This window comes from Monodelphis domestica, chromosome 6 (genome assembly GCF_027887165.1).
Source record: "Monodelphis domestica isolate mMonDom1 chromosome 6, mMonDom1.pri, whole genome shotgun sequence".
NCBI lineage: Eukaryota > Metazoa > Chordata > Mammalia > Didelphimorphia > Didelphidae > Monodelphis > Monodelphis domestica.
In genome coordinates, this window is record NC_077232.1 from 18088203 (window position 1) to 18115875 (window position 27673).

The following is a 27673-nucleotide window of genomic DNA, read 5'->3' on the forward strand; positions in this document are numbered from 1 at the left end:
GCTAGACATGCTTTTTGAGGTTGTTTAGAGGATTGTGTTGAAAAAGCTCAGAGAAAATGCTCATTTAGCTCTCTAATTTTAGCTCCTACCACCCCCTTCCCCAGAATTTAACTGAAGAGAATGGAAACTGGTATTTATGTTAAGGAGTAAATATAAGTGGAGGAGGAGTGAGGCAGGATGTATGATGGAAATATAGGAGGTTGTCATCCAAAAGAGTAATTTAATAATTATCATTCTTGGAGGTGGAACCATTTTAATTGGTGGTCAAATCAGGAATAGGGCATCACTATGCATGGATAAAGGCGAAAAATGGAGGTTATGAAAGTTGAGGTGGTTGAGAAACGGCTCCATAATGTAAAACCATTATAATGAGCTTAACAAAGTATGAGGAGACTTTGCTTAGTGCTACCTGTGGTGAAAAATAATTGTAGCATGGGAATCATTCTGTTAAATTTAACCCACATTAAAAATTTATATGCAACAAAAATTCATAGTTTCATATATTTTTTAAAAATACATGATTCTATAATGGCCATAAAAGATTTATCAGTGCCGTGACTTATTCTGCTGATTGTTTTTTCCTTGTCCCAGGTAAATCAGTCAAAACTCTAAAGGCATTTATCAAAGTGACTTGCAGGTGAAGAAGGTCATGGCTGTGGAAATGACATGCCTCAGAGCTCAAATCCTTTTCTTCAGAATCTTCATTATTCTCTGTTTTATGACCCTGATGAAGAACCTTGAGATGGTAGTCCGGAACCTCTGAGATTCATGTCTCCACATCCTCTTGTCCATTTCCTCATAATTTCTCTTCCATGGATTTGGGGCTCAATTGTTTGGAGTTTTAGACAGAATTCTTCTTCAAAGATGGGCTGGAATAAATGCCCTTCGAGGTCATCTCTTCTGGGAAGCTCTGATTCTGAAGTTGTATTTGTCAATTTATTTCTTTAAAAAGAATTAGGGACGTCGCTCAGTTTGAGACATGCGTGCTGGCACGAGCCCTCCATTCTCCCCAGAATTCAGACTCAGCTGTGAGCGTTAAGAGGCACTTCCTGTAAGGGTGGTCTGCATATCCCTTCTATCATTCTCATGCGTCTGCACGGGCCTCTGAGGTTTGAGTGGTCGCATTACAGAAATTACTCTGAGACATGTTTTGGGCTGAAGAAAGGAAGTTGTGCTACTATTCTCTCATCTTCTGCCTGCTGTGTGGTCAGCTTCTTGGGTTAATAATTACTTGGAAAGTGTGCAGACAGACATTTCTTTTTGAAGAGGCCAATGAGATTAAGTGATCTTATGGGACGTCTCAATGCCAGGAACCCAAGGGTCATGACTCATTCACTAACTGCATTTCTCTTTTCTCTCTGTGGTCTACAATATGTTGCTGTGATATGGCTTCTCTATTTTATTTCTTAACCATCTTTTTTTTTAAACCCTCACCTTCCATCTTGGAGTCAATACTGTGTATTGGTGCCAAAACAGAAGAGTGGTAAGGGCTAGGCAATGGGGGTCAAGTGACTTGCCCAGGGTCACACAGCTGGGAAGTGTCTGAGACCAGATTTGAACCCAGGACCTCCCATCTCTAGACCTGGCTCTCCATCCACTGAGCCACCCAGCTGTCCTTAACTCTCTTTAGAAACTAATGCACCATGGAAAAGCTCTGATAGCAATAGCTGAATACACTCATGACTTCCTTAAGAAATCAGAATCATGTCCCCAAAGACTAGGGCTGTAATAACATGTTATAAAATCAGAAGATTAGGAGCTGTTGTTAGTCTCACTGGAGTAATTACCCCCTAAGAGCCCCTGAAGTCTCATTCCTTTATAACTCCATTCCCAAACCTCTCTGTGGAAATTATAGCCTGGCTCTATTTTGACTCATTTCATTAGAGCAAATGTATGGTCAAGTCATTGCTTATTATTCTTTTATTTGTTTGACTCAAAAATAGGTCTTTTGACTTCATCCAGGCAGTAACAGTGACTGGGGATTCCAAGCATCATGATGGCGGCTCTGATCATTCATTCAACACCATGAACTGGAGAGGTTCTTCCAAAGGGATCTCTTTTCCCTTCCATAAGCTAGACTTTGATTACAGATGGGTAAGTAAAGATGCTCTGCCACTCCTCGCCTTTGGAATTTTATTACTCATCCTGAAGGCCCCAGCAGATCGTAGATATTATAATTCAAGACTTGGACTTTGCTTAGATTTAAAATATTAGTAACATACAAAAATGAAAATAAAAGGTGGATGAAAAGAGTTTAGGGACATGTTTTGAAGCCCAAATGTATAAGATGTTATGTAACTCTAGGACAATGGATTGTAAGACTGGAAGAGGTCATGTACTTTTATTGATGAAGAAATTGAATCTTGGAGATTATCAAGGATTTTCTTAATGTTATAAAATAAGGAGCAGACCCAGAATTTGAACACGTATCCTCTCACCTAAATCAAGTGTTTGGCCACTAGTTGGTGGCCAATGATTTAGTAGCATTACAATTAATTAATTAGTAGTCATAGGAATTCTATTTCTGTGTTCTTCAAGGCATATTATAAGGTATCACACAGCCTAAATTTTAAACTCTTTTCTTGATCATTTTAAGGGATAACGTTTAATTTTATTGAAAGATATCACATTCCTCCATGATATAAATAGCTTTAAATGTATAGGTCACATCAAATTAAATATGGAAGGGGGGCAGCTGGGTAGCTCAGTGGATTGAGAGTCAGGCCTAGAGATGGGAGGTCCTGGGTTCAAATCTGATCTCAGACACTTCCCAGCTGTGTGACCCTGGGCAAGTCACTTGACCCCCATTGCCTAGCCCTTACCACTCTTCTGCCTTGGGACCAATACACAGTATTGACTCTAAGATGGAAGGTGAGGGCTTAAAAAAATTTTAAATATGGAAAAGACCATTTAATTCTCCTCCCTAATTTTGCAAATGAAGTATGGAGGTGAAGAGAGGAAAAGCAAGAGAAGGAAAATAATTTGCCCAAGATAACAGCACATTAGTACCAGAGCCAGGACAAGAGCTGAAGTTTCTTCTTGTCATACCAGTAACAAATTCATCACGCCAGATATGCTTGAAATATGGAGAATTCAGAGTCAAAGTGTTCTGATACTCTATTTGGCAGATGAGGTGAATCAGACTGAGAGAAAGTAAAGGACTTGTCCAGGCTCATATAGAAAGAAAGTATTCGGGACACAGTTTGAACTCGGTTCGCCTGACTCTATATCCTTTGTTCTATCCTTTCTGCTAACTTGCTTATTGTTGTTATTCAGCCATGTCTGACTGTTGTGACTCCATGGACCCCCATAGCACAGCAATACTCTCTGTGGGCTTTTTTGAGTCAAAGATACTGGAGTGGTTTTCCATTTCTTTCTCTAGTGAATGAAAGTAAACAGAGATTAAATGACTTGCCCAGGGTCATATAGCTTGTCAGTGACTGAGGCCAGATTGGAACTCAGATCTTTCTAACTCCAGGTCAAGGGCTCCATCCACTGAACCACCTAGCTGTCTCACTATGCTAATTAGCTGCCAGTACATCATAGAATTGAGTTGGGAAAGAACTTTTAATTTATCCCAATTTATAGATGAAGAAACTGAGACTTAGGGAAGGTAAGCAACTTTCCTTCATTGACATGTATGAGAAATATCAAAATCAGAATTTGAACTTAAGTTTTCTCACTTGTAAATCAAATTGTCTTGCCACTATTCAGATTGATACTAGTTCGTAAATGTACTTTTTTCCTCCTGTATATTTTAGAGCACTTTATTTATTTATTTATTTATCTATCTATCTATCTATCTATCTATCTATTTATTTATTTATTCATTCATTCATTCATTCATTTATTTATTTATTTATTCATTCATTCATTCATTTATTTATTTATTCATTCATTCATTCATTCATTTATTTATTTATTTATTCATTCATTCATTCATTTATTTATCCATTCATTCATTCATTTGTTTGTTTGTTTATTTATTTAAACCCTTACCTTTCATCTTAGAGTCAATACTGTGTATTGATTCCAAGGCAGAAAGAAGAGTGGTAAGGGCTAGGCAATAGGGGTCAAGTGACTTGCCCAGGGTCACATAGCTGGGAAGTGTCTGAGACCCGATTTGAACCCAGGACCTCCCATCTGTAGGCCTGGCTCTCAATCCACTGAGCCACCCAACTGCCCCCTTTCGAAGCACTTTATAACAAAGACTGCATCATGTATTTGAGAATCTTTTCAACGTATTGCAAACCGTGATGTTCTATTTTTATTTCCTATCAGCTTATTCTTTGACTTTAATAGCTATAAATACATCAATTGCACTCTAGTCCTTCCGTCTCATTTTCCAAGTGAAATAATTAAGGCCCGAGTTGTGGAGACTTGCTGAAAGTCACACAGTAAGTTAGTCATGGGGGCAAGGCCTGGACCCCAGGTTTCCTACCTTAGAGCCCTCTAGGTTTATATATATATTCTTTGTTTATTTTTATTTTATTATATTAATATATTATTATATTTTATATTTATATATTTATATTCACTTCATTTTCCAATCTGTCTCTTTCCCTTTTTCCTTGCACATATTCACTTTTTCTGCGAAAAGGATTGAAAAAACAAACAAGGAAGGAAGATCAGTCCAACAAAACTAACCAACACACAACTGGAGCAGGCCAGCTTCTATAAAATAGCCTTTTCTCCAAAAAAAGTTATTTTACTCAGTGCTATTTGAGTTCAACAATATGGGCTTAATAACATGCTTAATTAACTTACCAAGGAAAGTCTAATGTGATTTTATTTGTTCACAGTGAAGTTTGCTGGGAAAAAAACCATAATTACTGCCCAAGGTCTACACAGTGTTTTTAGAAACTCACCTGTGGTTTCTGGCAGAGCTTTCATCTTTGTTGCCTTGAAAAAAAGTCCTCTAAAAATCCACACATCATCCTTCATCCCCCATTCTTGGTTCTGGTAGCTTTCAATCCCCTTCCAAGCTTGGATATGATTTTTTCCTTTTTTTTTTCTTGTATCTAAATTTTGAAGAAACGATTTTATTTTTAGAAAGGAGATTTTTCAATACAAGTTTAAAGTGAATAAAACATGGCTCCCAAGTGGATTTGTCTTCTATTTTTAACACCTCAGTAGAAGTTTCTATATTTTTGCTCCTGATAGAAGTTTGTCTGTCTGTCTGTCTGTCTGTCTGTCTCTCTCTCTCTCTCTCTCTCTCTGTCTCTCTCTCTTTCTCTTTCTCTCTCTTAAACCCATACCTTCTGTTTTGGAGTCAATTCTGTGTATTGGCTCCAAGGCAGAAGAGTGGTAAGGGCTAGGCAATGGGGGTTAAGTGACTTGCCCAGGGTCACCCAGCTAGGAAGTGTTTGAGACCCAATTTGAACCCAGGACCTCATGTCTCTAGGCCTGGCTCTCAATCTACTGAGTCACTTAGCTGCCCCCTCCACAATTCTCAGTCAGGGGGAATTGCTGCTTCAGGCCACTATGAACTGAAATTGAGATAGAAGCCTTGGGAAAGAAGATCAGCTGGACTTAAGGAAGGTAACAATTTTTGGGAAGAGACAGAGTAGGGGAAATGTGGGAGGTAAGTAAGCATGTGGAGTGGCCTGAAGAAGCCAGCACAGCAGCTAGGAAGACAGAAAGCAATGGGGGGTGGGGGTGGGGGTGGGGTGGGCATAGCTACATGATCCAAGAGCCCAGAATTCAGGGACCAGCATGCACCAAGATAATAATTCTCTTTGGTTGGTCTCTGAGACTAGAGAGAGAAAAACAAGATCCTCACACACTGGACCTCAAGTTTATCCAATACTGATGTCAGTTTCAGCTCCATCATCTGACTAAGGATTTGAGCATCACTTCCCTGCAGGTTGGCAGCAATCATGTGTATATAGTGTTAGTCCTTTATTTCTAATGATCATTAATAAATCCCTTAAAATATAACATTTTAATTTTTGAGATCTAATTTTAATTTTTTACAATAGGTGCAGAGGCCAAATATTAATTTGAGAGCTGTAAAGGGCCTTAGAAATCACTAAAGTGCAAGTCATTTATACATATAGGGGAGAAATTTGGGCTCTGAAGATTGAGGTGACTCAAGCAAGGTGATACAGGGACACAGTGGTACAGACATGATTCCAGTGTTCGTCTCTGATATCAAATCTAGCATTCTTTCCACTGTATCACAAAGATTAAATTTACTTTTTTATTTGACTTTGGACCTGGAACCGGACAATCACTTTATCTCTCAGTGTTCTAGGTGTCAAAAGTTTACAGATTAATTGTTGTTCTGTATTTGGGAAGGGATTTCCACCTCGGGAACTCAGTGATCTGTTGATACTCCAGGTCTAGACCAAAAGATCCCGCCCTACTTTATTGTCTTTGGGGGACTCAGGTAAAGGATTTGTTTTTGAAACATATGGAGCCTGTTAGGTTGTTATTGTGAAGATTCTTGCATGAAGTGGAGGAGGCTGGTTTATTCAGTTAGTCAGTCAGTTATTATGTTTTTATTAAGTACCTACTATGTACTAGTATGGAATTAAACACTGAAGACACAAAGAGAGGTAAAAGAGAGTCTCTGCTCGCAGGGAGCTGCTAGTATAATGTAGGAGACAACATATGAATGACTATGTACACTTAAGCTGTATATAGGATAAATTGGAAATAGTCAATAGAGAGAAATCATTACAATTAAGAGGGATTGGGAGAAAGCAGTATGGCTAAGCTATCATCCACAACTCCTTCCAGTAGATCTAGAAGATGAATCCTGATGGGTAAATCCAGGAAAGATCATTGTCCAGGGAAGCACAGGGAGACAGAAGAGTCTGCTTGACACTGGAATCTGGGTCCAAGTAAGAATATACAATGCCCAGGGCAAAGATGTGCACAAACAAAAAGTGGTCCCAGTCACTTCCTGGGGCCTCCCATAGGCTTCTCTTGGGCACTGTGGTGGAGACAGGTACCAACTGGCAGATTTGTTGCCCACTACTTAGTTGTGCATCATAGATCCAGAGTAGAATGAAACTTGAAATGGAGTCAGCATTACTTTTTTAAAAAATTGATTTATTTAATTGGTTAATTTGAAATATTTTTCCATGGTTCCATGATTCATGTTCCTTCTTCTCCTATCCTTCTTCACCCACCTTCTGGAGCCAATGAGCAATTCCACTGGGTTTTACATGTATCATTGTTTGAAACCTATAATCCATATTATTAATATTTGCACCAGGGTGATCATTTAGAGTTAACATCCCCAATCATATCCTCATTGACCCATGTGATCAAGCAGTTGTTTTTCTTCTGAGTTTCTACTCCCCCAATTCTTTCCCTTAATGTGGATAGTGTTCTTTTTCATAAGTCCCTCTAGATTTTCCTGGGTCATTGCATTGCTGCTAGTAGAGAAGTTCATTACAATCGATTGTGCCACAGTGTATCATATCAGTCTCTGTGTACAATGTTCTCCTGGTTCTGCTCCTTTTGCTCTGCATCAGTTCCTGGAGGTCGTTCCAGTTCACATGGACTTCCTTCAGTGTATTATTCCTTTCAGCACAATAGTATTCCATCACCAACATATACCACAATTTGTTCAGCCATTCCCCAATGGAAGGGCATCCCCTCATTTTCCAATTTTTGGCCACCACAAAGAGTGCAGCTATGAATATTCTTGTACAAGTCTTTTTCCTTATTATCTCTTTGAGGTACAAACCCAGCAGTAATATGGCTGGATCAAAGGCCAGGCAGTCTTTTGAAGCCTGGATGTGGTATTACAGAAGAGGGAATGGGGAATGGCATGGTGATTCGGGAAGGCAGATCTCAGCTTGGTATAAGGAGAAAAATGGTGACCATATAAGTGGTTTAGTAATGGATCCCTGGACAATGTTCTGAGAATAAAGGAAGTTCAGAGCCTGGCAGCATTGGAATTGTTCAGAACCCTGGGGCAGAGAAAGTTTTCACTTGTGGCATCTTGCCCATCCTACAGAGGAATAACCAAGGTAGGAACCTTAGCCCAAAGAGAAGCCTACAATTCTGCCATTTAAACTAACAGAAAATTATCTGGCTGTCTAATAGAGCCTGAGTTCATCAGCAATCTGCTATTGCTCTGACTACCACTCAGTTCAGGGACTTGCAGAACTCAGACAGGTTGGCAGGATTCAGTCTTTGCCCTGTGGGTCAGAACACTTTGGGAGTACTAAAAGCTTGTGGATTCTAAGAGGTCTCTGTCCTTGAGATATTGAAATAACACAATACTCAGTACCTCAAGAAAGTGGCAACAGGACCAGCCCAGACTTCCATTCCAGAACTGTTCTAGAGCTCAGCTTTAACAGCAAGTTCAAAGTCAGAAAGTGGACTAGAAGAATGGGCAAGCCAAAGAAGAACCCCATAACAATATGGTTTTGTGTTGGTAGGGAGCTTGAAGACACAAACACAGAAGAGAATGACTTTAAAACATCCACCAAGAATTCTTCAAAGAAAAACACAGCTTGGGGACAAGCAATCAGAATTCTTGGAAGAGATGAAGAAAGAGGTTTTTTTAAAGTTCATGTTTTAATAAATGAAATAAGTGGTTGAAGAAAAAATAAAACAGCTATTGAAGAAAGAACTGGATAGGGAATTAGAAGCTCCGTATGAGGTACAAAACCTCACCCAAGCAATATACTTCCTGAAAAATCAAAATGGACTAAATGGAAATCAATGACTTCATGAGGCAAAAATAAATATTTTAAGAGTCCATAGGCTGAAAAAAGAAGAAAATATAAAGTATCATTGACTGACCTGACGAACAAATTTAGAAGAAAAAAAAATCAATAGAGTATAAGAATGCGAAGACTAAAAAACTAGTCTAACCATCATATTTTGAGGAATCTTTTTTTAAACTGTACATATTTCTTAGAACCTGAAGGGAAAGTAGTAATAAAAGAATCCATTAATCACCTCCTGAAAGAAGCTGCAAATGAAAGCTGCTAGGAAATACATAGTCAAAATCTAAAACTTCTAGAAACACACACACATGCCATTAAAAAAAACAACTGCAAGCAGTGAGAAAGAAAGAATTCAGATGCCAAGGTGTCACTGTCATAACCATATGTGATTCAGGAGCCACCTCTGCAAAGGAATAGGGAATTGGACTATAGTAATCCAGAAGGAAAATAAAAAAAAGATGTCAGCTTATTATAAGAAGGGGAAAAGGAGAATCAGAGCAAGAACAGATTAAATGAGGGATTAGTTCTAAGCAAAACAAAATCTAATGATGAAGAAACCTATTTATAACTTCTGAGGTGGCAAAGAATGGGAATCTGAGAGGGTACCTATTAATTGAGAAATGGACGAGCATCTGTGGTATATAAATGTGAGAAATACTATTGGGTTGTAAGAAATTATGAAAGGGATGTTTTCAGAGTGTTCTGAGATTTGTTTGAGGTAATGTTGAATGAAGTGAACAAAATAAGAATTTATGCAATGAGAGCAGTGTGGCAAAGGCAAACAACTCTGAAAGAATTAGGAACTCAATAGCAGAATGGGTCAGGTGTAGATGGCAGTGCATAGAGTATCCAATATAAAGTCAGGAAGATTGTGGCCTCAGATACTTATTAACTGTATGACCCTGGGCAAGTCACTTACTCCTGTTTGCCTCAGTTTCTCATCTTTAATTTATAATTGGAAAAAGCCATGTTCATGTACTTGCCAACAAAGTCCCAAATGGTGTCATTAAGAGTCAGACATGATTGAAAATTGAAAAAAAAAACCAGCATGCTGAGCAATCATGATTCCAGAGGACTCATGATGAAACATATTATTCACTCATAACTATTCATTACTCACAGAGTAGTAAATTCAGAATGCAGAATGAAACAAACAGAACATAACCAGTTACAGAATTATAAGTAAATGCTCCAAAGTCCACAAAGAATTTCATTTGATGGACTCTTAGCACAGACTCTTAAGAATGGGGTTCAGGAGGCAGCTGGGTAGCTCAGTGAATTGAGAGCCAGGCCTAGAGACGGGAAGTCCTGGGTTCCAATTTGGCCTCAGATACTTCCTAGCTGTGTGACCCTGGGCAAGTCACTTGACCCCCATTGCCTAGCCCTTAACACTCTTCTGCCTTGGAGCCAATACATAGTATTGATTCCAAGATGGAAGGTAAGAGTTAAAAAAAAGAATGGGGTTCATTAGCCAGTCTATTCCAAGATTCTTTAATAGAGTGAAGTCTATTCATGATACAGGCATAAGCTTACTAGTCTCTCTTTTTGGCACCTCATGCTAATTTTTTTTCAGCAAACAAGATATACCTCAAACTTAAGCTATGATGTAGCACATTTTAAATTGTTAAATTTAGTAGACAAAAAACAAGTTGGGAAGGAATGTGTAAAACTATTTTTTCCAAATTTGAGGAATCTAGGAAAAATAATTGGAGGGAACTAGAATAGTTGTTATGGTGATCACCTAGATCCTCCTTATTTCTAAGGCCAATATTTCTGCCCTTAACACAAGATATGGCCTTGGCAATGGATTATGCCTAAAAGTTACTCTTTGCAAGAAATGAATTGTTTTGATGATTTCTTTCTTGTCACAGCTGAATAATCCAACTCCCAAATGGAATTATGGAGAATGGCTCAGAGGTGAAGGAGTTCATCCTTGTGGGATTAACAGACGCCCATGAGCTGCAGGTCCCCCTCTTCATAATATTCACTATCATCTACCTTATCACCCTGGTGGGGAACCTGGGGATGATAGCCCTGATCTCCTGTGACCCCCGTCTTCACACTCCCATGTACTTTTTCCCCAGTCATCTCTCCCTGGTGGATTTTGGCTATTCTTCAGCTATTACACCCAAAGCAATGTCCACATTCCTCATGGAAGACAAGATAATCTCCTATGGTGGATGTGCTGCACAGTTTTTCTTCTTTGTGGCCTTTTCTACCATTGAAAGTTATCTCCTGGCTGCTATGGCTTATGATCGCCATGCAGCTGTGTGTAAACCTCTCCATTACACGACCACCATGACATCTAGCGTGTGTGCTGGTCTCACTATTGGTTCCTATCTATGTGGTTTTCTGAATTCTTCCCTTCACACAAGAAATGCCTTTAGTTTTGATTTCTGTAGTTCCAATGTGATCCATCACTTTTTCTGTGATTTTCCAGCACTTGTGGCTCTCTCCTGTTCTGACACACACATCAGTGAATTGATTGTCTTCTTTGTTGTGGGATTCAATGCCCTTTTGACCCTTTTCATTATCTTGATATCCTACTTATTCATCTTTATTGCCATCTTGAGGATGCGTTCCCCTGAGGGTCGCCAGAAAGCCTTTTCTACCTGTGCTTCCCACCTCACAGCAGTGTCCATATTCTATGGGACAGTAATATTTATGTACTTACAACCCAGTGCTAGTCATTCCATGGACACAGACAAAGTAGTATCTGTCTTCTACACTATAGTAATTCCCATGTTGAACCCTCTGGTCTATAGCCTGAGGAATAAAGATGTCAAGAGTGCTTTTATTAAACTTTCTCAGGGTGCAAAGTCTTCATTAGGCTTATCCTTTTAATTAGGGCATAACCTAATGCATCTTTTCTATTCACACCTTCATTGTACCCACACTCTCTTCATCCACCATGACTTAGACAGACTGGATTCTTTTTTCTTCTTGAACCTGGGAAGTACCTTCCTGGAAGGTTTCTAACTACCAAATGTCTAGTCTTCAGCATATTGAATTTAGGAGAATTGGCCCCATTTATCTCAATTCCAATTCTTACTCAAAGACACTTTCTGAAATTCAGTTACCCTTTAAATTTGTATAGAACTCCAGCATAACTCTTGCTCTTGAGCAGGATGTGATGCCAAGTAATGAAAATAGTCCCCGTGAATATTTCATTTGCTCAGTGTGTTCCTTAGTCCAAATAATTATTAAGTGTGTTGAGGATTTCCACCCAGAATGATGTATTGCAGTTATGAGAAAAATGCTACAGAAAAGTTAGTTACTGTTATCCTCAGTGTGAATTTTCGTACATAATACCATTTCTTTGGCATGCGATGCTTCCAGTGTGACATTTTCTTTTACCCAGACAAATCTACCACTCATTTATAATCTTCACTGATATAGAGGGTTGTCTAGGGCACTGACAGGGTAAGTGAATATTTCATGACCATACAACCAGTCAGAGGCAAGAATTATCTTAAAATTTCCTCATTCCAAGATCACTGTTCTGCATTGTTCCATACTGTTATCAATGTTTTATTTTAAACAGTTGAAATAAATGATCTAGTTTATCTGGGTGATCCTTCAGAGGCCACAAAAATGAATTGGAAATTGAGGAGATGCCCATCAACTGGTGAATGGTTGAGCAAGTTGCAGTATATGATTGTGATTGAGTACTATTGTACTAGAAAAAATGATGACCAAGAGGCTTTCAGAGAAACCTGGGGAGACTTACATGAACTAATGCAAAGTGAAATGAGCAGAACCAGGAGAACATAGTACACAGTAAGAGCAACATTATATGTGGATTAACTGAAAAATTTAGCTATTCTCAGCAATACAAGGATCTGAGACAATTCTGAAGGACTTGTGATGACAAATGCTATGTGCCTGCAGACAAAGAACTGATGGAGTCTGAATGGAGATCAGAGCTTACTTTAAAAAACTTATTCATGTTTTCATATGAATTTTTGTTTGCAACATGGAACACATGGAAATATTGTGCATTATTGCACATGTGTAATCTATATCAAATTGTTTGCCTTCTCTAGGAATAAAAGGGAAAGAGAAAGAAATTCAAAGTTTAAAAAAATTGTGTAAAGAATGCTTACATGTAATTAGAAAAATGAAAAGACACTAAAAATAAAGCTATAATTTTTTTTGGTGGGTTTCTCTTCTTCTCTTTTCAGTAATAAAGAATTAAAATGATCTAATTTGTCTTAAAGTTCTTTCCTCATGTCTTTAATGCCAAACTTCTATTTTGGTTCATTTATTCAGTCAGTCTACCTGAAGTGGAGACAGCAGCCCCTTCTCACCACACTGAGACAGGACTATCTGTGTTATCTCTTCCATATTGCAAAGAAGACTCTTGTTTATGTACTGGCAGGATAGAGGGTCTCTTAGGTCCTTTCCACCTCTTAAAGGCTCTGTTTCTGGAGTTGAATGTTTGAACTTTCCTGTTTGCAGGAAGCTACAGAAGTCAAAGTAAACAGCTCTTCATCTCATCAGAATACAGACTGAACTGCTACAAATAGAGTCATTGGCCTTAAAATGGACTCACGAACTCTTGCAAGGCATAATTGGAGAATCTGGTGAATGTGTCTAACTAGGGCAGAAGCTCTCCTTTAGGTTTGGTTGGCTGAATTAGGGGAGACCTTGGCGAAATGTGTTGATGTGGATGAACAGAAGTATGCCATTGTCTCATCTTCTGTAAGGATTGGGTGAAAGGGAATATGAAAGGGATGTAAGTGGGAATGGAGGAGGTGAAAGGACAGAAGGAATAAGGAGGGTGGATGAGGTAAAAAGAGAGATAACACTGAGATAGAGAGACCATCTGTGAAATTCTCTCTTTCCCTCACCCTTCAATCCAAAGAGCAGTACCCCTGAGCTGTTGTTAAGGCAAGGATGAACAGGGGCTGTGTCTCAATGAGTAGGTTTCTGGGGAATGATTGAGTTTACTTCCCTCAAGGCTTGGCTGGCACTTGAAATCCCAGAATTCCCACTTTCTGGCAGGCTGGCTGTCCCTTTTGGCTTTGCTGTTTAGCCAAGGATAGATGTCTAATCTAGCCCACCACCCTCTCTTTCTTTGGTTCTTCTATGATTTGAATTTGACTGAGAGTTTCTTCAATATAAGGATGTTGAATACTTCAAGTAAAAAAAGGGAGGGAATAGATTTGTGGGAATAGGAGACCCTCTCTACAGGTTGTCTTTGTCCTCCTCCTTCAGCTGAGCCAAGTGGTTCAGGTTTCAGCTTCTCTTTCTCCTTTCTCTCTAATCACAGTCACTATCCTAAACTAAAGAGATATCAAGTATCCTTCTTGGGAAAGTCAATGGATAGGAAGGGTCTTTGGGGTGACCCCATGAAGTTCAAGGGATCAGCCTCTTTCTGCAGCAGTTGTTCTTTTCCTTTCTTGTATTGATCATCTAAAGATGTCAGGCTTCTTCTATCTTTAGGGCAAGGGAAATGTAGGAAAAGCTTTGTCACCACAGGCTGGGATCTCAAGCTTGGGTCCTAGCTCCTGACTTTCCAGAGTTCACAGGGCAAAAGATTCCTTTCTCAGCTTTTTCTCCCACAAGCCTCTTCTCCTGCTCCAACTGCTCCTCCCCCTCCTGGCCACATTCTAAATGATGGTTCCTCAGTCTCAGTTTTCCTTTCCACACATCTCCCTGGCACAAAACTAGTTTATTTGGAGCATGGTTAGATGGCATCTAGGGAGTGTGGTGAATAGAGGACTTGACTTGGAGTCCCAAGAAAGGCTAAGTTAAAATCTGGCCTCAGATCCTAGTTATAGGACCTGGCACATCCCTTAACCCCCAGGTTTGTTAAAATGAGGAAAATAATAGTACCTATCTCCCAGGGTTATTGTGAGGATTAAATGATATAATATTTGAAAAGCATTTAGGACACTGTCTGGCACATAGTAGGCACTTAACAATAAATAGTTTTCTCTTTCGAGCAAACATTTATTCATTCTATTATTTAACATTTTATTTAATATGATAAATTCAACAAGCATTAATATTATTAATATTTTAAAATACAAAGAAAAGAGTAAAAGATTGATTAGGAAGCTGTTAATTAATATTATCTATAGCTTTTAAATGTTTATTGTTTTTAACCAATAATAAAATTGCCCTGCTTATCTGTGTCTCTTTCTAAAATTTCCTTTGTTCTTTTTAAATGCTTCATTAGCTCTATTTCATTTCTTTTATCACAAAGATTTCATTGTTTTAGAATTCACCAAACTCCCTCCATCATCAGTCCACCTCTTGAAATCAGATGCTACTTTTCAAAATGGCAGATGAATTCAAGATGCATTATTGGAAGCCACTGTGCCTGAGGCTTAGGATTTGGCTCATCTGCCATCTATTGTCCTGTTTTCTATCTGGTTCTTCCAACCAGTCTCTGCCTCTGAGCTCAAGGCCTTGACTCTCTTGATTTCTGAGAGCCATCAGGTCTTCAGAGTGCAGGGGAGAATTCCTGACAACAGCTGAGAATCCTTGTGACTTCCCTTAGTGAGGTGGCATGAGTCCCCACCGATCCTGGCGTGTTTACATGTTTTACAGAGAAGAGCTCTGGTGGTCCTCAGAGGACTCTGGGTCCCTTAAGGCCACTGATGCTCCAGTGGTTATAAGACCCCTCCAGGTCTTGGCCACAAGCCACAGAAAGCCTTTTGGACCTCCTTGGTCCTACTGTACTTGAGACAAGCTTGAAATCAAGGGCCATCAGTCACTTATTGATTTGCTCATTAATAGTTCTCCTGGGCTTTAGTTCATCTAGTTACTGACATGTAGGTAACAATAGAGCCTTAAGTGAACCAACCATGTCCTAAAGGACTCTCTGAATTTGGTAACAGACATGGGAAAATGTTTCTCCAAAAATGTTCTTTCTTCGTCTCTGGCTTGGGTATAACTGAAGATCTCTGAGGGAATGTTCTTGGTCAGTCTTCCTCCTTTGAGTCTTGTGACAGAACTAAAGGATTCAGGTAGGTGTCATGTCTGGTATCTCAGTGGTGTGTGGACAGAGGGCTGGGCTTGACTTGTCTTCTTGAGTTCAAATCTGTTCTCAGACACTTAGAAAGTGTGTGACCCTGGGCAAATCTCTTAACCCTGTTTGCCTCAGTTTCCTCAACTGTATAATGGTTGAAGCATGAAATGGGAAACCACTCTAGTAGCTTTGCCAGGAAAACCACACCAGGGGTTATGAAGAGATGGACATGACTGAAATGACTGAAGAACAACAGCAAAGTCTCCTATATTAGAACTCTTGTGACAGGTCCTACTTAGATCTACAATATGAGTATCTTGGGGAAAAGAAGGGAATCTCTCTTCAAGGAAAGGGGAGATACAAGACTCTGAAAGAAAGGTCTGCAGCTGCCATTTTCACAATGTGAAACGTGTTTATAGTAAAAACAATGATATTAATAACTAATATTTCTTTGACAATTTAATGTGTACGTGACGATTTACTAACCCTAAACATGTATTTGACATATTTGTACTCAAACCCTCCCTTCTCTGGGCCTGGCTCTCAATCCACCGAGCCACCCAGCTGCACTCTTTACATTATTTTTCTCTTATTTTATCCTCAGTATAACCACATGACACAGGGTGACTATTGTCCCTATTTTAACAGATCAGAAAACTAAGGATGAGAGAGGTTAAGTAATACCGGTAGCAGACTTGGAACCCAGGTCTTCATACCTCCTTATCCTTTACTCTTTCTACCTTGATGCCAGGATTTCAATACATTGAATCAGGAGAAAAATACATTTGGAGAATAGGCAGTTTTGCAGATGTGGAATGGAGAGCCTGAGAGAGTATTTTATCATATTGTTACATGTAGTAAATTGGAAAACCAGAACTTGAACCCAGGTCTTCTCCCCATAATTTGAATTGTATCATTACTCCACCAACAGACATTTGTGAATGCACTTGGTTCTTCATGTATTTCTAAGCACCAGATTGAGGGTTGCTCCCCATGGATTTTCAAAATGTTCAACAGACTTCTCTAACTTTTGCCTGAGATATTTTCAGTTTTATTGTTTGGAATCCTGACCAATGACTCCATGATGAAGTAGTTGTAACTATATGGCTCCAAGTATACTGTTTTTCACATGGTGAAGACTATTTCTGCTCCCTCATTTTACAGCTGCTCTAACAGAGGCTCTGGGGTGACTTGGCTGATGTCCCAGAGTAATTTATATGAAGAGGGAAGAGTAGTAATTCAGTAGTAGGATCCTATTTCATAAGAAGCCTATGAGATACTCCAACAAAATGGCTAAATTCCATGTAAGCTGCATTCAAAGCATTTTCCTCTTCTATGAAAACCAAAACAAAACAACCCCCCCTTACATTCTATCCTAGAAGTGATACTAAGTACTGGTTCAAAGGCAGAAGAATCATAAGGACCAGACAAGGGGTGGTGGTGGTTACGTGACACTCCCAGGGTCATTCAGGAAGTGTCTGAGGTCATATTTGAACTCAAGACCTCCCATCTCCAGCCTTGGCTCTTTCTCCTCTGGTCTACCTGGTTGTCTCTCTCCTCTCTTATTTTTGTATTACTGTCAAGAAGAGGAAATTATCTGAATCCGGCATAACTTCTTGATATATTTTTTTATTTATTCCTTTCCTTTCCCTATTTGCTACCCATCTCTCAAGTGATCTTTTCAAGAATATCCCTAGAAGGTATCATGTTTACTGGCTTGTAGTCTTCACACTTTGTTCTCTTCTGTTTTTTGAAAATAAAAAAAATTGCTCTTTTCCAGTCTTGTGGTACATCTCCCAGTTTCCATGATGTTTCAGACATCACTGGCAGTGACTCAGACATGACATTTGCCAGTTCTTTCAGAAGCCAAGGATGTAGATCAGTGGGGCCAGCTGACTTGGATTTATCGAGGTCAGCCAAATGTTCCCTTAAAGTTTGCTTTCTTATCTTAGGTCTCAAGCCTTTCCATTGTCGTACTTGTTTCATCATTTCCACTCTAAATTCTCTTTTGCTGAGAAAACAGAAAAAATCCTAGAAATTGAGCAGCTTTGCCTGAACTCCTCCTGCTTGTCATTTCTTATAGAATAATAGTGTTCTGTCATGATTATATAGCACAGCTTGTCCAACCATTCCCCAACTGATGGAGATCCCTTCAATGTCAAATTCTTTGCTACCACAAAGACCTGCAATAAAGATTCCTGATTCTTTTATTTTTTTAAACCCTTCCCTTCCATCTTGAAATCAATACTGTGTATTGACTCCAAGGCAGAAGAGTGGTAAGGGCTAGGAAATAGGGGTCAAGTGACTTGCCCAGGGTCACACAGCTGGGAAGTTTCTGAGGCCAGATTTAAACCTAGGACCTCCTGTCTCTAGGTCTGCCTCCCAATCCTCCTGCCTCTCAATACTCTCAATACTCAATACTCTCAATACACTCAGCTGCCCAGCTGCCCCTAGATTCTTGATTCTTAAAGAACCACACCTTCTGTTATATTATATGCCCATGTTCCCATATTACACACATGTCTGCTTAAAAATCTAAGTTAGTGAGTGTCCTGTGTATAAATATTGGTCTCTTCATTTAATCATATTTTTCCTTCTTTATTTAATTATTTTCCTTTGTTTCTTCTGATAGCTTTTATCCCTCCAGGGATGATTTTTTCTTTTTTCTTTTCTTTTCTTTTTTGAAGAATTGATTTAATCAATCAATTTAGAACATTATTCCTTGGTTACAAGAATCATATTCTTTTCCTCACCTCCCTCACCCCTTCCCATAGCTGATGTATAATTCCATTGGTTTTTACATGTATTCTTGATCATAACCTATTTCCATGTTGTTGATGTTTGTGCTAGGGTGACCATTTAGAATCTCCATCCCCAATCATATCCCCATTGAACCATGGTTTCAAGCAGTTGTTTTTCTTTCATTTTTCTGCTCCTACAGTTTTTCCTCTGAATGTGGATAGTGTTCTTTCTTTTAGATCCCTCCGGGTTGTTCAGTATCAGTGCATTGCCACTAATGGAGAGGACCATTACATTTGATTGATTGATTTAATTAATTAGTACCACACTGTATCAGTCTCTGTGTATAATGTTCTCAGGGATGATTTCTTTTAAAACATTTTAGACTATAGGATACTACTTATATTTTCTTTGAACCCATGGACACAAGCTTTCCAAAAAAACCCAAAACAACCCTATAGTATATGCCAACTATGCTATGTTTTCTCTCTCCTCAATTATAAGTTCTAGGATGGAATGATCCACAGGTTTCCATTATTCCTTCCCAGAAAGAAATTCATCTGTATTAGTGAGTGAAAATCAGATCCAGAATAAAACTTCTTATTGGTTCCTACATTTTTTTGAAGGATGAAACATCCATAAGATAAATTCAAATGTCAGAACAATTTGCCTTTGGAAGAGGGGTCTAACAAGTTTCTGGAGAACTTGATCCCCTTATATAACTTCACATGTTCTGCCAGCCTTGTTGCCAGGCATTTTTCAATTCTAAAAAATAAATCACTTCGAATTCTCCCATATTTCACTCAGAATCTCACTATTTTCTCCACTGCTCTCTTTTCTGAGGCTGTGTATATAGATTTAGTGATGAAAACTGAACTGCTAGAAATTTATCACTACCAAACACTCAAAAGAGAACCCAGGCATAGGGCCATGTCAAATTAGCCAGCTCAAGAGAAGGCGAAGTGAGAATATAACATAGGTAGAAGAACCAGGAGAGAGTAGTGCCAGAAAAACCCATCAAGAAGGGACAGTCAATGGCCTTTGCCATGTATGGCTGAGGAGGAAGAAAGATGAAATTCACTGAGGTGGAAGAATGTTGACAAACCATTCAGAAATGTGAGTTCATTAATGAGTTTAATAATGTATAATGATATTTTGCATCTTAGTATATGTGTTGAAAATTCAAAATTGTAGTCTTGATATTATATTTAGTTTAACCTACATGAAAAGCAATTTTTATGTCATAGAAGTTCAATTTCCTAATTCAACAGGATTCTATACAGTTCACAAAATGTTATCATCAGCTATAATGTATTTTGCTCTCTGTTTTTCTCTTGACACAGGTGATGTTTACAAAGTCCCTTAAGATATCTATGGAGAACAGCTCAGAGGTGAAAGAGTTCATCCTTGTGGGATTAACAGATGCCCCAGAGCTTCAAGTGCCCCTCTTCATGATGTTCATGGTCATCTATGTCATCACTGTGGTGGGGAACCTGGGAATGGTGGTGATTATCTCTTGGGACTCTCGTCTCCACACCCCCATGTACTTTTTCCTCAGTAACCTCTCTCTGGTGGATTTTGGCTATTCTACAGCTATTACTCCTAAAGTGATGGCTGGCTTCCTCACAGGCAACAACATCATCTCCTACAATGGATGTGCTGCACAAATGTTCTTCTTTGCAGTATTTGCCACTGCTGAAAGTTATCTCCTGGCTGTTATGGCCTATGATCGCCATGCAGCTGTGTGTAAGCCCCTCCATTACACCACCACCATGACGTCCAGTGTGTGTGTCCGTCTGGTCATTGGCTCCTATATCTGTGGTTTTGTGAATTCCTCCATCCACACAGGGGACATATTTAGCCTCCACTTTTGCAATTCCAATGTCATTCCTCACTTTTTCTGTGATTTCCCACCCCTTTTAGCTCTTTCTTGCTCTGACACACACATTACTGAATTAGTTATTTTCTTTGTTGTGGGATTCAATGTCTTTTTTGCCATTTTCACCATATTGGTATCCTATTTATTCATCTTTGTAGCTATCCTGAGAATGCGCTCAGCTGAGGGTCGCCAGAAAGCCTTCTCTACCTGTGCTTCCCACCTCACAGCAGTGTCCATATTCTATGGGACCATCATCTTCATGTACTTACAACCCAGTTCTAGTCATTCCATGGACACAGACAAAATGGCCTCAGTATTCTACACTATGGTCATCCCCATGTTGAACCCTTTGGTCTATAGCCTGAGGAATAAAGATGTCAAGAGTGCTTTTTCTAAACTTTCTCATGGTGCAAAGTCTTCCTTAGGCTTATCCTCTTAATTAGGGCATAACCTAATGCATCTTCTCTATTTGTACCTTCATTGTACACACATTCTCTTCATCCTCCATGGCATAGACAAGACTAGATTCCTTTTTCTTCTTGGACCTGGGAAGTACCTTCCTGGAAGGTTTCTAACTACTAAATGTGTACTCTGAAGTTTATTGAATTTAGGAGAATTGGCCCCATTTATCTCAATTTCAATCCTAACTCCAAGACATTTCTGAAATTCAGAAAATTTCTCTTTAAATTTATATAGAACTCTAGCTTAACTCTTGCTGTTGAGCAGGATGTGATGCCAAGTAATGAAAATAGTCACTGCCAATATTTCATTTGTTCACTGGGTTCCTTAGTCCAAATAATTAATGAATGTGTTGAGGATTTCCACCCACAGTGAGCTATTGCAGTTATGAGAAAATGCTACAGAAAAGTTAGTTACTATTATCCTCAATCTGAATTTTTATCTCAAATACTATGTCTTTGGCATGAGGTGCTTCCATTTGTAAGGATAATTTTAGGGTTGTGACCTAATCTTAATTAATTTTTGGTCACCAGGGATATCTCAATAAAGTACCCAAGTCAGCTTGCCAATTTATGATGGTTATTTATTATAGATGAAAGGAATTAAGGAGAAGAGAGAGAGAAGGTTTTAGGATTCCTCCCATCTGGCCTGTGCCAGGGGGAGTTCAAAGTCGTCAGCCAAAGAGGAAGACCAGAAGCTTTCTTGAGAATAATGTTGGGAGGTATCAAGGAAAACTCACTGCTAAACTCGGAAAAACAGCATCCACGCCATGATGCGAACATGCTCAGCAAGCTGCCACCAGCCACTTCTCTGCTGTCAAAGAGGCCAGAGAGAGGAAATGATGCGAAATATATAGACGGTTTTACATTACTTTCCTGCATCTCACATGTACCAATGGTATCTTAGTCTTGACATAGGACAGCCCAGTGATCTGTCAGTTGTTTCTGATTTGTCATTTGCTATCACATGTCTGTCATAGGCCATCCTCCTAGATACTTAATCAATAATTATGGGGGAAAATATTACTGATTTTGTTAAGCTATGTAGGGTGGAGTTATCTAAAGTTCACAATTTCCTGATTTTGTTAGACTAATGTTCACACAGTGTGACATTTTCTTTTACCCAGACAAATCTACCACTCATTTATAATCTTCACTGATATAGAGGGTTGTCTAGGGCACTGCCAGGGTAAGTGAATATTTCATGACCATACAACCAGTCAGAAGCAAGAATTATCTTAAAATTTCCTCATTCCAAGATCACTGTTCTGCATTGTTCCATGCTGTTATCAACGTGTTTTATTTTAAACAGTTGAAATAAATGATCTAGTTTATCTGGGTGATCCTTCAGAGGTCACAACAATGAATTGGAAACTGAGGGAATGCCCATCAATTGGGGAATGGCTGAGCAAGTTGTGGTATATGATTGTGATTGAGTGCTATTGTATTAGAAAAAATGATGACCAAGAGGCTTTCAGAGAAACCTGGGGAGACTTATATGAACTAATGCAAAGTGAAATGAGCAGAACCAGGACAACATAGTACACAGTAAGAGCACTATTATATGTGGATTAACTGAAAAATTTAACTACTCAGCAATACAATGATCTGAGACAATTCTGAAGGACTTGTGATGACAAATGCTATGTGCCTGCAGACAAAGAACTGATGGAGTCTGAATGGAGATTGATGCATGCTTTAAAAAACTTTATTATTCATATTTTCATATGAATTTTTTTTTTTGCAAAATGGAACTAATGGAAACATTGTGCATTATTGCCCATATGTAATCTATATCAAATTGTTTGCCTTCCCAAAGGAACAAAAGGGAAAGATAGAGAGAAAGAATTTGACAATCAAAGTTTTAAAAATAGTGTAAAAGATACTTACATGTAATTAGAAAAATAAAAATACACTAAAAATAAGGCTATAATTCTTTTTGGTCAGTTTTCTATTCTTCTTTTTTCAGTAACAAAGAATTAAAATGATCTCATTTGTCTTAAAGTTCTTTCCTCTTTTCTTTAATGCCAAACTTCTACTTTGGTTTCTTTATTCAGTCAGTTTAACTGAAGTGGAGACAGCAGCCTCTTCTCACCACCCTGAGACAGGGCTGTCCCTGTGATCTCCTCCATATTGCAAAAGAGACTCTTGTTCAAGTACTGGCAGGTTAGAGGGTCTCATAGGTCTTTTACACCTCTTAAAGGCTCTGTTTCTGGAGTTGAATGTTTGAACTTTCCTGTTTGCAGGAAGCTACAGAAGCCAAAGTAAACAGCTCTTCATCTCATCAGAATACAGACTGAACTGCTACAAATAGAGTCATTGGTCTTAAAATGGACTCACCAACTCTTGCAAGGCATAATTGGAGAATCTGGTGAATGTGTCTAAGTAGGGCAGAAGCTCTCCTTTAGGTTTGTTTGGCTGAATTAGGGGAGACCTTGGCGAAATATGTTGATGTGGATGAACAGAAGTATGCCATTGTCTCATCTTCTGTAAGGATTGGGTGAAAGGGAATATGAAAGGTTTGTAACAGAGAATGAAGGAGGTGAAGGGACAGAAGGGATAAGGAGGGTTGATGAGGTAAACAGAGAGATAAGCACTGGGGTTTAGAGACCATCTGTGAAATTCTCTCTTTCCCTCACCCTTCAATCCAAAGAGCAGTACCCCTGAGCTGATGTTAGGCAAGGATGAACAGGGGCTGTGTCTCAATGAGTAGGTTTCTGAGGAATGATTGAGTTTACTTCCCTCAAGGCTTGGCCAGTACTTGAAATCCCAGAATTCCCACTTTCTGGCAGGCTGGCTGTCCCTGGTGGTTTTGTTGTTTAGCCAAGGATAGATGGCTAATCTAGCCCACCACCCTCTCTTTCTTTGGTTCTTCTATGATTTTAATATGACAGAGTTATTCCAATATAGTTTGTTTAATAGTTCAAGTAATAAAGGGGGGGGGAGGAATAGATTTGTGGGAATAGGAGACCCTCCCTACAGGTTGTCTTTGTCTTCCTTCTTTAGCTGAGCCAAGTGGCTCAGGTTTCTGCTTCTCTTTCTCCTTTCTCTCTAATTACTGTCATTGTCCTAAACTAAAGAGATATCAAAGTATCCTTCTTGGGAAGGTCAAGGGCTAGGAAGGGTCTTTGGGGTGACCCCATGAAGTTCAAGGGATCAGCCTCTATCAGCAGCAGTTCTTTTCCTTTCTTGTATTGATCATCTAAAGATGTCAGGCTTCTTCTATCTTTAGGGCAATGGAAGTGGAAAAAAGGCTTTGTCACCACAGGCTGAGGCCTCAAGCTTGGGTCCTAGCTCCTGACTCTCCAGAGTTCACAGGGAAAAAGATTCCTTTCTGAGCTTTTTTCTCCCACAAGCCTCTTCTCCTGCTCCAACTGCTGCTCCCTCTCCTGGCCATATTCTAAATGATGGTTCAGTCTCAGTTTTTCTTTCCATACATCTCCCTGGCACAAAAGTAGCTTATTTGGAGCATGGTTAGATGGCTTCTAGGGAGTGTGGTGAATAGAGGACTAGACTTGGATTCCCAAGAATGACTGAATTAAAATCTGGCCTCAGATACTAGTTATAGGACCCGGCACATCCCTTAACTCCTAAGTTTTTAAAATGAGGAAAATAATAGTTCCTATCTCCCAGGGTTATTGTGAGGATCATATGATATAATATTTGTTCTTTGTTTCTTTTATTATTTTTTCTTTGTTTGCATTAATTTATTTAGTCAATTTAGAACATTATTCCTTGGTTACAAGAATCACATTATTTCCCTCCCTCCCCTCCACCCACTCTTCTGGCAGCTGACGCTCAATTTCATTGGGTGTTACTTGTGTCCGTGATCAGAACCTGTTTCCATATTGATGGTATTTGTACTAGGATGTTCATTTAGAGTCTACATTCTCCTTCATTTCCCCTTCGACCCATGTCACCAAACAATTGTTTTTCTTCGGTGGTTTTACTCCCACAGTTTTTCCTCTGGATGTGGGTAGTGGTTTTTCTCATAGGTTCCCCCAAGTTGTTCAGGATCACTGCTTTGCCACTAACAGAGAAGTCCATTACCTTCGATTGTACCATAGTGTATCAGTCTCTGTGTACAGTGTTCTCCTGGTTCTGCTTCTCTCACTCTACATCAATTCCTGGAGGTTGTCCAGTCCCCATGAATTCCTCCACTTTATTATTCCTTTGAGCACAATAGTATTCCATCACCAACAGATACCACAATTTGTTCAGCCATTCCACAATTAAAGGTTATTCCCCCATTTTCCAATTTTTTGCCATGTCTTTTTCCTTATTATCTCTTTGGGGTACAAACCCATCAATGCTATGGCTGGATCAAAGGACAGACAGTCTTTCATCGCCCTTTGGGCATAGTTCCAAATTGCCCTCCAGAATGGTTGGATCAGTTCACAACTCCACCAGCAATGCAGTAATGTCCCAACTTTGCCACATCCCCTCCAGCATTCATTACTTTCCTTTGCTGTCATGTTGGCCAATCTGCTAGGTGTGAGGTGATACCTCAGAGTTGTTTTGATTTGCATCTCTCTGATTATAAGAGATTTAGAACACTTTTTCATGTGCTTATCAATAGTTTTGATTTCTTTAACTGAAAATTGCCTTTTCAAGTCCTTTGCCCATTTATCAATTGGAGAATGGCTTGATTTTTTTGTACAATTGATTTAGCTCTTTGTAAATCTGAATAATTAGACCTTTGTCAGAGGTTATTTTTATGAAAACTGTTTCCCAATTTGTTGCTTCCCTTCTAAATTTGGATGCATTAGTTTTGTTTGTACAAAACCTTTTTAATTTGATGTAATCAAAATTTTGATTTTAAATTTTGTGATTTTTTCTAGCTCTTGCTTGGTTTTGAATGTCTTTACTTGCCCAAAGATCTGACATGTATACTATTCTGTATTCACCTAATTTGCTTATAGTTTCCTTCATTATATTCAGGTCATTCACCCATTCTGAGTTTATCTTGGTGTAGGGTGTGAGATGTTGATCCAAACCTAATCTCTCCTATTCTGTCTTACAATTTTCCCAGCTGTTTTTATCAAACAGTGTATTTTGGTCCCAAAAGTTGGGATCTTTGGGCATATCATAGACCGTCTTCCTGAGGTCATTTGCCCCTAGTCTATTCTACTGATCCTCCTTTCTGTCTCTTAGCCAGTACCAAATTGTTTTGATGACCACTGTTTTATAGTATAGTTTGAGATCTGGGAGTGCAAGGCCCCCTTCCATCACATTTTTTTCATGATTTACTTGGATATCCTTGATCTTTTTTTCTTCCATAGGAACTTTTTTATGTTTTTTTTTTGTAATTCAATAAAAAAGTTTTTTGGTAGTTCAATGGGTATGGCACTAAATAAATAAATTAATTTGGGTAGGATTGCTGGGGGCCATCAGTCCACGATGCCTTGATAGAGTCACCTGTGGTAGCTGGGGAGACCACAGAGTTGTTCTTGGTGAGATGTGACTGCCCACTCTATCCCCCTTGCATGACTTCTTTCATCAATGCCCCTTACTTATGAATTGACATGAATATTATTCCCCCTAGTCTCAAAAGAAATAATGGAAGAGCAAAACACCTGTACCCTTATTCTCCAAAACATCACCAAAAGATCAGACCCTTAAGCCCAATTCCATAAAGACTACCATAGGTTAACTTTTATTTAGGTACACAGCAAAACCGCAGCTACAGGCCAAGCCAAAAATTTCTCCACATACAGAAGCCTATTCTCATGAAGTCAGCACACAAATCAATCATAGAGGCCCAAGTGATAAGTACGAGTACACCAAGCTTCAGTATGCTTCAGTGACAAAGGAACTCCCTAGAAGCCACCAGTCTTAATTTGAATTGTGTCCCCAGACCCCTCAGCCTCAATGATATGATTGTTGAATTGTCTTCTAAGAGCTGCTATTTAATTATTCCTTTTTATTAAAAGCAATACATAATTTTCCTTGATTGTTTGTAAGCTCAAAACTTCTCACAGGGTAATGAGAAAATTAAGCCACCTGTGACGAAATCATTTATCTTGTGGGCAACCTTTATTCTGTCTATAATCACAATACAAAAATATAGAATGTTAATCATGTGATTTGTTAAAAGTTAATGTATCACTTTTCCAATTATCTTTCTTTGATCTTGTATATCTGCATGCCAAGAATATGGATATAAAAATAAATCCCAGCCCTGAGAATGTCAGAGCATCAGAGCTTCTGAGATGCAAAGCAATCCCATGGCCATTATGATTAAGCTGTCTTCCGTTTGTTATTTACTTTATTTTATTTATTTTGAATGATTGTTCATCACCTGTTGGGAACCCTGGAGTCATGAGTGGGGCTGGACACTGACCATGGCATAGGATTGTCATTTTTATTATGTTAGCTTGTCCTATCCATGAGCAATCAATGTTTTTCCAATTTTTTAGATCTAGTTTTAATTGTGTGAAAAGTGTTTTGTAGTTGTGTTCGTATAGTTCCTGTGTTTGTCTTGGCAGAGAGATTCCTAAGTATTTTATATTGTCTAGGGTGATTTTAAATGGAATTTCTCTTGCTAATTCTTGCTGCTGAGATGTGTTGAAGATATATAGAAATGCTGATGACTTAAGTGGGTTTATTTTGTATCCTGCAACTTTGCTAAAGTTGTTGATTATTTCGATTAGCTTTTTGGTTGATTCTCTTGGATTCTTTAAGTAGACCATCATGTCATCCAGAAAGAGTGACAGCTTCGTCTCCTCATTGCCAATTTTAATACCTTCAATTTCTTTTTCTTCTCTAATAGCTAAAGCTAGTGTTTCTAGTACAATGCCAAATAATAGAGGTGATAATGGGCATCCTTATTTCACTCCTGATCTTCTTGGGAAGGCTTCTAGTTTATCCACATTGCAGATGATGTTGGCTGATGGTTTTAGATATATACTGTTTATTA

At 38.9% G+C, this 27673-nt stretch overlaps 2 protein-coding genes across 2 annotated transcripts in view; both read left to right on the forward strand.

The window, feature by feature from the left end:
• The window catches only part of LOC100618978 (olfactory receptor 5B12-like), a 34823-nt gene extending 12409 nt beyond the window's left edge, over positions 1 to 22414 (forward strand). Inside the window, exons 2-3 of the mRNA XM_003341552.4 lie at positions 1944 to 2094; positions 19761 to 22414. Of these exons, the coding sequence (XP_003341600.2) occupies positions 1944 to 2094; positions 19761 to 20735 (1126 nt within the window). The 3' untranslated portion in view covers positions 20736 to 22414. The remainder of the gene's footprint in view (positions 1 to 1943; positions 2095 to 19760) is intronic.
• On the forward strand, positions 10596 to 11571 carry LOC100027064 (olfactory receptor 5B12-like). Its single transcript, XM_001377434.4, has one exon. The coding sequence runs from the start codon at positions 10596 to 10598 to the stop codon at positions 11538 to 11540; it is 945 nt and encodes a 314-aa protein (XP_001377471.3). The 3' UTR covers positions 11541 to 11571.
• Positions 22415 to 27673: the final 5259 nt, after the last annotated feature.